Here is a 13517-nt window from a genome sequence, read left to right as displayed (position 1 = left end):
CCTTGACCAAAACATAAAAAATTTAAAACTCCTATAACACTATACGTACCTGTCTAAGAAAAAAAATAAAAACCATGCCCAAGCCAACCAACCCCCCCCCCCCCCCCCCCCCCCCCAATTTTCCATGTTATGCAAATCTTTTACCGACCAGCTTATCTTTTTCTGCGTAAGAATATATGAGGATAGATTCTCTTATTTAATATCTCTTCTGAAAGTTTCTTTATTAGAAGCTATATAGGGTAGACATAATTCGGAGTATTATTTCACTTACTCGTAGTATATCCCCTTTCACAAATAAAGCGCGAGCAATTTTTTAGTATGGTATTCTAAAATGGCAGATGAGAATTTACTTTTAACTAGTAAATAACATGGAAGCTTGCAGATCTTGCTTACAGATTTATCCATGATGTATTTGTAACATATCAAAAGAGTATAAGAAAATTATGTAATAAAAAAAAAAAATAACACTATTGCCTGCGTTGGGTCATGGACACTCTGGAGTACTATAACCATGCCCGTCAACGTCTGTATGTTTAAGAGTTGAGTTTCGTTTAGCATTACAGCTGAGATGACTGACTGTGCTCTGTTTAGATCTTCAGCGGTATGGTCCACCCGGGATCCTACATCATCATTGCCAGTTGGAAGAATTTACTAACTACATAGATATTCAAAACAACGTTGATAGCAGCCCATGCTACTGGACCCCGTTGTCGAGGCGTGTTGAAATAGTCTTCTATAACTAGATACAAGAGCGTGCTAGCATGAAATAGTGGGAGTGCCGAATTTAGGTTGTTGAGAAACTGTTCGATCCAGGTCGCCCAGAGCTCAGCGCAGCGGATGCCTTTGTTGTAGTTACAGGCGGAGGCTGAGGCATTGGAAAAGCTATCGCTATAACTTTCGCACATGCCGGAGCTAAAACTATTGCCATCCATCCTTGGTAGAAGCCTTGAGAAGCTGAAAGTATCGACCACTAAGATCATAAGCAAGGCCAAGAATGCTGACATTAAGGTGCTGTTCGAAAGCGCTGACTTGAACGAGCGTGCCGACGTTGACGCCGCCGCAACAGCCCTGGTAAGAAAAGCTGACTGAGGCAAGATCAATATTTTCATTAGCTTTGCAAATGTCATGCCCGATGTCGGGTCTGTAGAGGGATATGATGAAGCGGTACTGTGTCATGGATTCGATCTCAGCCTCATCGCTCCCTTCAACGCGATCTAGTCTTTTGCACCCATACTCGCAGCCGACGCGCCTGTCTATAACGTCCCTCAGGGTTGACCCACATCAAGCCTGTGCCAGGTGTTTGGGTATATTCTGCTACAAAGGCCGCCATTGCCAAGATGTTCGATTATTTGCAAGAAGAGCACCCCGAGCGGCACGTTGTTCAGATCCAGCCTGTAGTCATTTCTACGGGTTTAAAATCCCATCTCGGCGTGGTTTCGGAGGATGAGCGTGATTATAGCCAAAATACGATAAAAAATGCTCTGTTACCCTAAACATTTGACTAATATCCCACATCGCAGCTGAGCTCGTTGGACAATTCGCGCTATGGCTTGCCTCATCGGAGGCGAAGTTTCTCAAGGGCAAATTCGTCTGGGTAAACTGGAATGTTAATGAGCTTAAAGCCCGAGCTGATGAGATTAAAAATTCTTGGCTACTTAGAATTCCGTTAAACGGAGTCGTCATGTAACACATGTTTGTGGCAAGATGTAGTCGCACGTGTCTTGAGCAGAGGTAGTCTTTAAAAAGAATACATGTTGTTTATTGTATAAGGTAGGTACGTGCTCTGCTATTTAGGGCACCATATCATCATTTTATTCGCATAGATCGCTAGTAAGATATGGCTTGTGCGTGCATGGGTTAAGTTAACAGACAACGTGAGTAGTATGTCAACTGACTCAAAGACATCAACAGTATCTAAAAGAAGGTAAATATGAAGCAATTTGTATGCTTCATGGTTTGAACACAGGCATCGGACATAATTGCCCAACCTTCACGGTTCATCTCTTTCGAGGGGGGAGGGGGGTATATCTACGATGTAACAAGACGAACTAAGGCTATATGATATGTATCAGCTGTAACCTTGTAACCCATCCAATCCCCCACGCCACTGCTAGCGTAATTTATAGACATTAATCATATTCTAGCAGACTGCCCATGTGCATTTGGACATGATGGTTGCATTTCTCTTTGGGCAGATGAACAAGAGAGGATATACAACATTAAAAATTCCGGAGTATCTTCAACAGACCCCAAATTTAACCACTACGCCCTACAGCTTTGAGATATTTTCCAGTTGGATTGCATCTCATATAGCGGGTCACTCGCATTTGATGGCCATTGCACGATAGGCGTTGCTGCGCCTTTATATAGAATTCTTAAGAACCAATGCAGGTTGTCTCGCCTTTTCAAGGAAGAGGGAACAATCCTTATCCTGGACGGGCGTTATTATTGCTTAGTCATGCTGCTAGCGAATCTAGCTTACAAGGCCGAGGTCGATGATCGTGGCCCTCTTCAAGGTGTGTATGTCGCCATATCACGACATTCAAATGGAAGCGGCTACCAAGACCAGCTGACAACATTCAATTCCAGAAAAAGCGAAAGATGAGCATCTCCGCGGGAAGCGCACTTTTACTTGATTTTTTAACACATCAAAATTTCGTAACCTGCCAGCTCGCGATTTGCATCGTAAAAATTGACCTGATATGAATTGGTAGCCATTAAGCGCCTATCCTTGGTAATACGGACTTACAGCATTTCAGAGCGAACGTGCAAGTTCACAGCTCGGTAGATACTTGTTTTGACACCCTTTTTAAGTTTTAAATAAACATCAATATAGTTTTATCTTTCGGAAATTTTGCATATATTTTACATAAATTTGGTGCGCTATATACAATAGGAGTTGCCCATGCTTTACTTCAAAGACGCCCCCACAGCCCTTGGCAATGGCGGCTACAATGTTGGGCCAAATCTCCAAGTCATCTCGAAAGTCCGGCCGTTTCCTCTCTATATGCAAATTACCTCTCCAACCGCCATATTGGAAACTGCCGAGTCGATATCTTTTCCGGAGAAACCTTATAAGATTCCCCGCCACTCGCGTTCGTTGTACCGAATAGCGCAACCGGAGATCTTCTTGGGCTGATGGCGCAATTCATCTTCGCACGCGGCACATTGCGGGGAGACGCAGCTTAAACGTGCTGCTTAATACAAAGAGCCATTAACCTGGCTATTCTAGCACGCAATCATAGCGCGTAATTAAAGATGCCAAGGATGCGGAATTACAAGTAAAGTCATAAACGAGCTCATTGTTATATGTTGGCGGTTGTCTCCGTAGATGGCATGTTGATTCTTTCTTGGTGGCTACTAGAGCACGGGGGAAGCCATTGGCAGTTCTACGTAGCATTGAAATTTGTCGGAAAGCCTCTATTTAGGTGAATATCTACGCTACCGACTCAATTCTACCATGGCGGTGGACGGGAAGGACATCAAAATTTATACTAGCACGGAAGAAGTGACTTCTAGCATCAATGAGTCCACCACCAGCTCAGCTCAGCTACTAAGCGATGTTCCGGCCTCCGAGGAAAGCGGATATGATGAGAAGAAAAACCCATTCAGAGACCCGGCCGTTGCTCAGCACTGGAGCGAGGTATACGAAAAGGCACAGTATGAGTGTCGGCATGTGTTTGACCCATCACTATCTTGGTCGGAAGAAGAGGAGCGTCGACTCGTGAGAAAGTTAGACTGGCGGATATGTCTCTGGGCTGTATGTCAACATTTTATCCCGCCAATGGCTACTTGGGAGATTACTAACAAGTATTTTTATGGGATGCATAGTGTGTCATGTTCTTTGGCCTCCAAGTCGATCGTGGAAACCTTGCACAGGCTGTGTCGGATAATATGCTGGATGACTTAGGACTCACCACAAACGGTAAATATGCACTTTTGGCATCGCCATGCTCTGAGATGAACCTATCGCTAACGAGAATAAGATTACAACTACGGAAATAGCGTATTCAGAATTTCTTTTTTGTTTGCTGAACTCCCCTCGCAGCTCGTGTCGAAGATGGTGGGCCCAGACCGGTGGATTCCTGTACAGATGGTTTTATGGTCCATTGTTGCCATTTCACAGTGCGCTTTGACTGGTCGTACAAGCTTCCTTGTTACACGGAGTCTTCTAGGCTTTTTGGAGGTTCGCTGCTACATTATTATCACATCAAAACTTTAGTACCAAAGCTGACCAATAATACTAGGGAGGGTTTATTCCTGACATTGTTCTTTGGCTATCTTACTTTTATACATCCCGCGAGCTGCCAGTCCGCCTCAGTTACTTTTGGACTTCTCTGTCCGTCACTGGAATTGTGACTTCCTTACTCGCTTTTGCTCTGCTGCACCTCCGTGGTGTTCACGGCTGGGCTGGCTGGCGGTGGTTGTTCCTCGTTGAAGGGCTCATCACCCTTGTTGTTGGGCTTGCTTCTTTCTTCATGATGCCAGCTTCTGCCGTACAGACCAAGACATGGTTCCGCCCCAACGGCTGGTTCACAGACCGAGAGATCTCTATTGTTGTGAACAGGGTTCTGAGAGATGATCCGTCCAAGGGCGATATGCACAACCGTGAAGCCATTACACCGAAGCGACTGTGGGATACGCTAAAAGATTTCGACCTCTGGCCGATTTATATCCTTGGTGTGATTGTTTTCATACCTCCAACTCCACCTGCGACATATATCACCCTTACACTGAGAAAGATAGGATTTGATCCATTCACCACTAATTTGTTGACAATTCCAGCCGTAAGTCTTACTTGGCGCTTTATTTAGTCGCAACCAGCGCTCAATGCTCCTGTAACTAAACTGATTGTGTCTTTTTTTTTTTTTAGAACGTCTTCCACATTATCAATCTTATTTTGATCACTCGACTATCGGAATGGCTAAACGAGCGTTCCTTTGTGGCTATGCTACAAGTTCTTTGGACACTTCCGTGTGTCATTGCTTTGCGTTGGTGGCCTGGTGTTATGGTTGATCAATGGGGCACATACGCTCTCGTTACAGTTTTGACATCATACCCGTATTGCCGTATGTCCCGGATGCGCAGTTCTCCTTTCTACGAATGCTGCTAACTCGTTTTCCCCATAGATGCAATTTTAGTTGGCTGGACATCGAAAAATTCTAACAATGTTGGTACACGCTCAGTATCAGCTGCGATATACAATGTAAGACAAGCTTCATAGCCCAGGATTTTATTTTATCGGCTTTTCCTTTGCTAATTTTTTTTATCTTGTCAGATGTGTGTTCAAGTTGGCAGCATCATATCTGCATACATTTACGTCGATAATGACGCTCCGCTATATCACCGCGGCAATTTCAACCTCGTCATTATCAATATACTCGGAATTGTACTCTTTCTTCTCGCAAAAGCTTATTATGTTTTCCGAAATAAGCAGCGCGATAAGACCTGGAACGCGATGAGCGAAGAAGCGAAGAAGGAATATGCCGCTGACAAGAAGATTCAAGGCAGTAAGAGGCTGGACTTTAGATTTGCTCATTAAAATGCAGTGTCGCGTACTCGTCTGATCTAGACGATGATGCAGCGGAACACACAGCGACATAGCGCCTATTGTAGATATCTAACTCAGAAATATAGAGCACATCTCTAAACAAATGTCTGGTCTGGACCCAAAAACGTTGAATTTTAAGATTACATTAAGAAGAACACATCCATTAAATGTATAGCAGTATATCCTCACCCGAAAATCGGTTCATTGAAGCAAAATTTATGCCAATGAATATCGACTAAGATTAACAAAGGGAACAAAGTGAGAGATTTGAATAGGTAGACTTCTACTATAGAACGGATTAGTGTAACGAGGTAGTCCTTTTCAGAGGGATATATTATGGAAAAGATTAAGCAACTTTTATCATAGCCCTAGTTGCTGTCTTTTTTATGAAGCAGATAGTCCAAACTGTGGCATAGGCGTGTATTGGATAGCGATACGCCACGTTGAGACCTCAATTCAGCAGGCTACAATATCTTGTTTCATTCCACTATCCAAATTTACGTAGCCTTGTGGTACGTCAAATCGCTGGTGGCAGCACTTAAAGTACATTCTAATGATTGCTAGTGTTAATACGGGCGGCTAAGCAAGCTACTACTAATCAATTTTCTCTCATTCGAATGGCTGGGAAGACCTACATTTTTGAGGCTCCAAAATTTGCTTCCAGTAGTAGACGGGCCGACCCGCGGCCATAGTGTGCCCCGCAAAGGCCAGATCGGACCATCATTATCAACTCTATTTGCCCCTCTTCTCATCTCAAACTAGCAATAGATCCTCACATGAAGGCATTTAAGCACAGCTTCTGTAGATGCTAAATGGATACTGTGTATAAAATAAACAGGCATTTACTTTTATAGTATACCATCGGCAGTCTAGAAACCATATGTACCAGGAAGAGCCAATAGACGAAGAAACTACAGGACCAACCAAAGAGCCAGTGTCTATCTAGTCGCTAAAAAATGGTGCGAACGCTCAAATTTAATAAAGGTTGCTGGTGAAATGAATATATCTATTAGGTAAATTTGAGGTTGTTTGCAATGACTAGACTTGCCATTGCATCGTATTTCTGGTATTGTAATTTTACAAAGCAGAGATATCGCAATTAATTCAATGCGGCTGGTTGACTGGGTACAATGAATGTGATGTAATAGTTAATTAATAGTAGTAAATTGCTTCTAGTGTTTATTTTCACTAGTCAATCTCATTCACCCGGTTGTAATACAGTAATGAAATTCTCGTTGCATTAGTCAAGGTAGTTGGATCTATATAGGTAGGGAGATAAGAAATAGGCAGGCCAATTAAAGAGCATCTGTATAACAGAGGCTGTGCCACTCGGGCTGCTTGGGCTGCGAGGAGCGGGACCCTCTCCATAAGGCGTTTTTACGATCAGCCTCATCTCGTTTTGCCAGGCACTCAATCCCTGACATATATGTCCCTCTTTGAAGGATTGTATATTAAAATAATCAAATAGTATTGTCATTGTATTATTGCTACCATTTTCTAATGCATTTTACAAACTTCTTCCTTATTTTTCTTTGCTTTCAAGCGAATGTTTGATAACGTCTCAGTATATCATCTACCCAACCAACAAACTTCAACGCGACAGCGCTACGAGGCGTCGCGAGGACGCGAGTCTGGCACCTACCTCTGCTCCCTCTCGACGTGCCGATCTACGACACTGATATTCCTTCGATTGCCATGGCATCTGCTAGGAATGTATTAGACCCTGCAGCCTACACAGTTGCTTGGTTTGCTCCGCTGGAGATTGCAGGCCGCATTGCACCTCTTGGACAACAGGCATAATGGCAGTTTCCCCATGGCTCCCGGAGACGACTATGTCTTCCAAGCGGGTGATGTATGTGGACATGATGTTATTATAGCGACTATACCCCTTGGCCAAGAGTATGGCACTGGATCTGCTGCTGCTCTTGCGAGCTAGGTCAAAAGATTTTTCCCGAATCTTTGGTTCGGTTTGCTTGTTGGTGTTGCAGCGGGTCTTCCGAATCTCTCACGAAATCCTCCGCTTGATATCCGTCTCGGCGATATCCTTGTGGGTTTGGCCACGGGTAATAGCGCTGGACTCATAGCCTACGATTTAGGGAAAGAAACGGGCAAAGATGGGGTTCAATTGCTACATGCTGGCCATGTATTGGCCAACACAGAAACTGTCGTCAGATCAGCCATTGGTAGCATCAAGCTTAGAGCACCGAATGACACAACCATATTTACACAATATTACGAAAGCGTCAAAAATAAAGATCACTCATATGATGCATTTATTGATCCTGGGCAAGAAAGAGATACTCTGTATCAATTAGATGAAGACGGGATCGAGCGCCTGGTCCAGCGAGAACGAAGACCGAATTCCAAGCGAACACAAGTGTGGTACGGATCAATAGGCTCAGGGGAAAAGCTAATAAAAGATGTTCGGAAACGTAACGAGTTAAGGGATAAATACAATCTTATCGGCCTTGAGATGGAAGCAGCTGGGACCATGAATCGCATCCCTGTTGGTGTTATCCGAGAGTTTGCGACTATGGAGATGAACATAAAAATAAAGATTGGCAACCATACGCTGCTGCAATGGCTGCCGCCTATGCCAAAGCAGTTTTAGCTGAAATATCTCCTAATGATAGTAGGCTCATATACCAGATTACTTCACTCTATCCGGTCTAATTTCTTGGAGTAGTGCCGGAACAGATGACTACGGGCGTTGGATATAAGCGCAAACTAAATGACGAGTATTCGCACCCTATTTCGGATAGACGCAAGAAACGCTAAGCCCGAATATATATCCTGGCATAACGTGGCACAACAACTAGAACACGGTGGTCTGCTCTGGATCAAAGGTAATCCTGGTACCGGAAAGTCGACGTTAATGAAATTCCTTTTCGAGGAAGCCAAAGTTGGTTCAAATGGAAATTCATCGCAAATCATCCTGTCATTCTTCTTCCTTGCGCGGGGTACCGACGACGAGAAGTCAACAACGGGACTGTATCGCTTTCTCATCCATCAAATTTTTCAGAAGGTTCCAGAGACGAAAGCCAGTTTAGAATAGATGACCGCTGACGGCGCCAAGACCGTCCAGCGCAATAGATGGCAAGATGAATCTTTAAAGCAAACCTTAGCACAGGCTGTCCAGAAACTAGGCAGTACGTCGCTAACAATATTCGTCGATGCTCTTGATGAGTGTAATCAAGACCAGGTTTCTGATATGGTTTCATTCTTTGAGGAACTATGTGGCAGCGCAAGAGAGAAGCAACTTTGGCTGCGAGTCTGCTTCTCTAGTCGGCATTACCCGACTGTGACCATCTAACAGGGAATCGAGGTTATTTTAGAGGACGAAATTGGACATACAGACGATATTCAGCACTATATTAAGACAAAGCTTAGGGCAGGCAAGTCTAATAAAGCTGACTCAATTCGATATGACTCACTTCGATACGAAATTCTCACGAAGTCTTCTGGAATCTTTCTCTGGGTTGTCTTAGTTCTTGATATTCTTAACCGTGAATTTTCCAAAAGCACTATGCCTATTAAAAAGATGCGCGATCGTCTTAAAGAAATTCCACCAAGATTAAACGACTTGTTTCAGATGATTCTTACACGAGATGAGGAGAATCGTGACCAGCTAAAAGCTTGTCTCAAATGGATCCTCTTCGCGTCTCGCCCACTCAAACCACCAGAGCTCTATTTTGCTATTCAATTCAAGTGCGATAAAGAATGTTCAGGTTTTTGGGATAGAGAAGATCTCCTTTTTGAAGATCGTAAACTACATCTTATCTTGCATTAAGAGTTATAGGATCACATAAATGCAAGTTTCAGAAAAACATTTGGAGATCATACTTCAAGATGACGTTATAATATGAATATTTCTTCCAGGCAACAATAAAACTTGCATCACAAACAAGACGTGAGCCAGGTTAAAGAGAATCTCTGTCAAGCAATATTTCTTCTTTCCTTCTTTCTATATACAAATAACATTTATACACTTTTTCATGGGGTCTTCCAGTATTTACTTAAGCCGCCGTTGAGTTATATTTGATGTTGAACGATTGTGTCTGCACGGTGTAGTAATCGTCAACATTATTCGCGTTTCCAAAAATTTTCAGCGCTCTCAACAGTACGGCATAGTTTCCCTCTGGTAATATGACGCCTTCTTGAGTTACGCCACTAAATGGAGTTTGGTAGATATCTATGTCAATCCACTGAATAGGGTATCCGGGGAAACCACCAGCTGTGTCGACGCCCAGAATTTGCGTGGTATTAGCTGGTGTATTATCAAGGGGGATAATATCTGCCCTTAGGAGAGGCACACCAGTATTAGAGAAGACATAGAGCGCAGGGAAGTCAATAGCTGCCGAAGTTGAAGATTGCCCGCCAACTGTAGGATATGGGATGGTCCAAGTATCGTTGTTAGGTGCCGCTTGCCAGTAATGCCCTGTAGAATGATAAATGTAGCCGTTGCTTGAACTTATGCCCTGAAGACTACCTAAGCTTCCAAATATTCCCAAGTAAGGAATAACAAGTTCTTCGCCATTGGTTCCATTTAGCGAAATGTATCCGCTGTATATAGGGAGATTTGCTTCAGTAAGTCCTTGTGGAAGAGCTACTTTGACAGTAATCTTAGCAGAGCTGCCTGCTGGAATTGTGACTTTTGTATCCGAAAATGTTAATGTTGCGGCCGCGGAGCTCGAATTTGAGCTCATTGTTGGCGTTGACACGCCAGCCTTAAAAGTGTCTCTGGACCGAGCGGGGAGATGACCAATTGAATAAGTGACGGCTTGCTTGGCCCCGTTCTTAATTGTAAATTCTGTGCTATCAACAAAGTGGTCCGTGTCGTTGAGAGAGATGCTAGAAACGCTAAGCGTGGTTGTTGCATGAATTGCATCATAGGCCTGCGCCAATCCAGCTCCTTGCTGAGCCACAGGAGCAAGGCCGTCGTAAAATATGGATTGGTATGAATCATGATATTTCGTTTGCTTTGCGGTTAATGATACCATGTTCAGGAGCGCTTTGGGGTCTTTAATGGATCGCGCTTGCATGATCAGGGCGTATATCGAAGCCATAAGCGGCGTAGCCATGGATGTACCGGAGTCGACGTAGTATCCTCCCATATCCAAAGGGTACGTAGAAAGAATCGAGCCTCCTGGGGTCGCGATGTGTGGATTTACATCTGCCTCCCATGTTGGACCCCAGCTTGAGAAATCACTTACATAGCCGCCGGTGGAATTGTTCGGGAAGTAAGTCGCTGCAGGGTTGGCAGACTGGGGATCAACCATTGTCACGTACACGTCTGTGCCCTTACTCAAGAGATCTAGCCATATCGTGGCTTGCTGTAAGGGCATCATTCCAGCACCAAGAGTACTGGGAGCGGTACTAACGCTATACACGCTGATGAACACGAACAATGCAGTTAGCATAACTTCATAATGACCAAAAAGGATAGCAAATACTTACTCATCAAGATCATCATCACCGTTATAGTACATGATGTATTTGGCGTTGTTCATCGCAAGGTTTGCCGCAATGGTGGGATCATCACAGCCAGTTAACTCCACGAGAACGATTTTATCGCTGAGGTCTGCAGGCGCGCTGCTGCTTAACGGACTGCAAGCGCTTGAGGTTCCGTCTGTAGTGGTATTAGGAGTAACAGCCCATAAGGGCAGAGTGATATTTGGAAACGCGGGTGTTCCAGGTAACCAAGCGAAAGAAGTCAGGCTACCAGAGGGGCTATTAAGGCTCGTAAAGGCCTCAGTACCCAGAAAAGGCGATTCTGTATTATCAATAGACGCCACATTCATGACACCAACACCATCACCGGGAGAAGCCGAACTAAAAACAGAAGGGCCTTGATTACCGTTGGCGATAACCACCGGGACGCCGGCATCGACTATTCGCGATACTGTAACTGCGAGGGGATCCTCCTTCCACCCAGAATAAATTCCGATAGAAATAGAGATGACATCTGACCCATCTTCATACGCTTGGTTAAATGCTGCCATGAGTACATCGTTGGAAGAGCCGCCTCCGCAATCCAATGCTTTATACATGCCCAGAGTTGCGCCATAAGCGGCACCAATAAAGCCCAAAGGGTTCTTTTGGGCCGCAATAATTCCAGAGACATGTGTTCCGTGACCAAGACAGTCGGGGTATGGTATTGGACCAGGAACAGGTGTGTTTGTGCCGTTGAAATTAGGACCAATCAAGTCCATACCATAACCAACAATGCAGCCTTCGCCAAAGCAGCCGCCTAGGACGGGATGCTTGTAATCAACTCCTGAATCTACAATGCCGACACGGATACCTTTGCCTGTGTATCCTTCCGCGTGAAGCTTATCGACCTGTGTTAAGATGTGTGGCGCATATCCGGTGTCGCTGTCTGCTGCTGTTCTGGATTCATGCTGTGAGAAGCCACCGAGGTTGCGTTTAACGCCTTTCATGGGCGCGGATTTGCCCATTTCGATATGCTGATAGCGCATAACGGGCCATACGTTCTTCACAGGAGCAAGGGACGCGATCTTAGTCGATACGGATTGAGGATCCAGACTAACAGAGTCCAATTGAACTGAGGCTCCCTTGAAAAGCGAATAGGACAAGTTCATTCTCTTAGAAGCTGGAAGTCCATGTGTATGAAGAGTATTAATGAGTGATGCCTCGTCTTCCTGTATTATCATATTTAGACTGAATTCACACCTAATTTTACCTTTTTCTCTCTCTTTCAACTTGGGTGTAGAAGTTATGCATCAACTTACATGACCTTGCTCATACTCGATTATATAGGCCCCAGGAAGATAATCCCAGTTTCCCACAATTTTATTCCCATCAGCGGCATCACTAACATTTGATGTTTTCGCGCGAACGCCTCCTGTAAACAATACGCCCAGAAGGGGCAGTAAATGGAGGTAGGACACCATTTGATATTAAACGATTAGCCTAGGGCCGATTCGTCTTGTATAAAGAGAATCGGTAGCAGAGCGAACATAATTGTCTCGCGACTCGTCCATTCTTTATACCTCAATTGATGAATTCTCGCGTTGTATTTGTGCCTGCCAAGTTGGGATCGCCTCATCCGACTTTCTCTCCGTATGCTGGCATGGTAAGGATAACGAGCTTCCAATTCTGATGGAGAGTGGGGATCGAATAGCCTACTGCTGCGCACTTTTCTATACACAGAACCACTGCATTTGATGCTAGTACTAGTATATTATTCACCAATTTTAAAATCCCCTTTTTTAGTATTCTTACCCAACATATATTTTACCATTTATGGCCTTAGTCTCGCCATATCGTACTGGTGCTGTCAGCCTACCAGCATCCTATGCATATATTACCAGGACAGATAATTTGAAGAACAGAATCATGTTGATGTCTCTGAACATACTAGCAACTAGTATTGCTGATCGAAGCTTATGATGAGCCAATATTGGAGGCCCCTAGGTCACAAAGTGCCATGAACAATAATTAGACATTGCCTCGCTTGTGAATTCACTGTATCCTAACATTTATTGGAGCGTGAGTGCACTTTTGGAACGGACTTTAAGCATTTTTAAACTTGCCGTGGGACCATAATATAGCTCTGTCCTCTTATTTTATGTAACGTGCAATTGCATCCAGACGCTTACCAGCAAAGATGGGAGCTTCCTGATTTAGCAATCGAACTAGGGTGACATTGGACCACCACCTTTTCCGCCATTGCCGTAAAGCATGGTGAGATAATGAGATATCGCTTAGAATGGGTGAGAAGAATATTCAAATGGAAGTACTATTTGCGTGTTGGGATACGATTAACCAGGGCACCCATTGATAACTCCTCCAGCAAGTAATATTGGTCAGCGACAACCTCAAGAGGTGCTGTAGTGGGGAGAGTAGAGGGACATTATATGCATGCATATTCTGAAGTCCACGTTACCCTACCCTGAACAAAAATTCTACCAAGTAAAAAGCCTCATTAATAACTCTATATTTA

At 44.1% G+C, this 13517-nt stretch overlaps 4 protein-coding genes across 4 annotated transcripts; 3 read left to right on the top strand and 1 right to left on the bottom strand.

Annotated features, from left to right (window-relative positions):
• Positions 1-603: 603 nt before the first annotated feature.
• On the top strand, positions 604-1687 carry GGI43DRAFT_420351 (NAD(P)-binding protein; the record flags this gene model as incomplete). Its single annotated transcript, XM_083207802.1, has 7 exons — positions 604-637; positions 814-851; positions 955-1047; positions 1096-1164; positions 1219-1251; positions 1287-1449; positions 1521-1687. 7 exons carry the CDS (start codon positions 604-606, stop codon positions 1685-1687), a joined length of 597 nt encoding a protein of 198 aa, XP_083064912.1.
• A 1351-nt stretch (positions 1688-3038) lies between these two features.
• GGI43DRAFT_393187 (major facilitator superfamily domain-containing protein) lies at positions 3039-5655 on the top strand. The gene is made up of 7 exons (XM_083204642.1): positions 3039-3760; positions 3832-3925; positions 3987-4186; positions 4248-4787; positions 4874-5069; positions 5130-5206; positions 5279-5655. Exons 1-7 carry the CDS (start codon positions 3461-3463, stop codon positions 5540-5542), a joined length of 1671 nt encoding a protein of 556 aa, XP_083064911.1. The 5' UTR covers positions 3039-3460; the 3' UTR covers positions 5543-5655.
• Positions 5656-7364: 1709 nt separating this feature from the next.
• GGI43DRAFT_429533 (uncharacterized protein) lies at positions 7365-8190 on the top strand (the record flags this gene model as incomplete). Its single annotated transcript, XM_083209127.1, has 2 exons — positions 7365-7403; positions 7488-8190. 2 exons carry the CDS (start codon positions 7365-7367, stop codon positions 8160-8162), a joined length of 714 nt encoding a protein of 237 aa, XP_083064910.1. The 3' UTR covers positions 8163-8190.
• Positions 8191-9454: 1264 nt separating this feature from the next.
• Positions 9455-12465, bottom strand: GGI43DRAFT_429527 (peptidase S8/S53 domain-containing protein; the record flags this gene model as incomplete). Its single annotated transcript, XM_083209126.1, has 3 exons — positions 9455-10942; positions 11009-12213; positions 12304-12465. The coding sequence occupies 3 exons, from the start codon at positions 12463-12465 to the stop codon at positions 9568-9570; spliced, it is 2742 nt and encodes a 913-aa protein (XP_083064909.1). The 3' UTR covers positions 9455-9567.
• Between the last annotated feature and the right edge of the window lie 1052 nt (positions 12466-13517).

This window comes from Trichoderma evansii, assembly GCF_050947405.1.
Source record: "Trichoderma evansii strain SZMC 28006 chromosome Unknown GGI43scaffold_2, whole genome shotgun sequence".
Lineage (NCBI taxonomy): Eukaryota > Fungi > Ascomycota > Sordariomycetes > Hypocreales > Hypocreaceae > Trichoderma > Trichoderma evansii.
Note: the sequence above shows the minus strand (reverse complement) of the source record. Positions and strands in the feature narration are given on the sequence as shown.

What these genes read in the sequence shown, in the direction of transcription:
- GGI43DRAFT_393187 (XM_083204642.1), top strand. Translation starts at nt 3,461, where the DNA reads ATGGCGGTGGACGGGAAGGACATCAAAATTTATACTAGCACGGAAGAA. An exon ending in CTTAGGACTCACCACAAACG is followed by an intron (nt 3,926 to 3,986) that starts GTAAATATGCAC and finishes AACGAGAATAAG; the next exon opens with ATTACAACTACGGAAATAGC. An exon ending in ATTTGTTGACAATTCCAGCC is followed by an intron (nt 4,788 to 4,873) that starts GTAAGTCTTACT and finishes TTTTTTTTTTAG; the next exon opens with AACGTCTTCCACATTATCAA.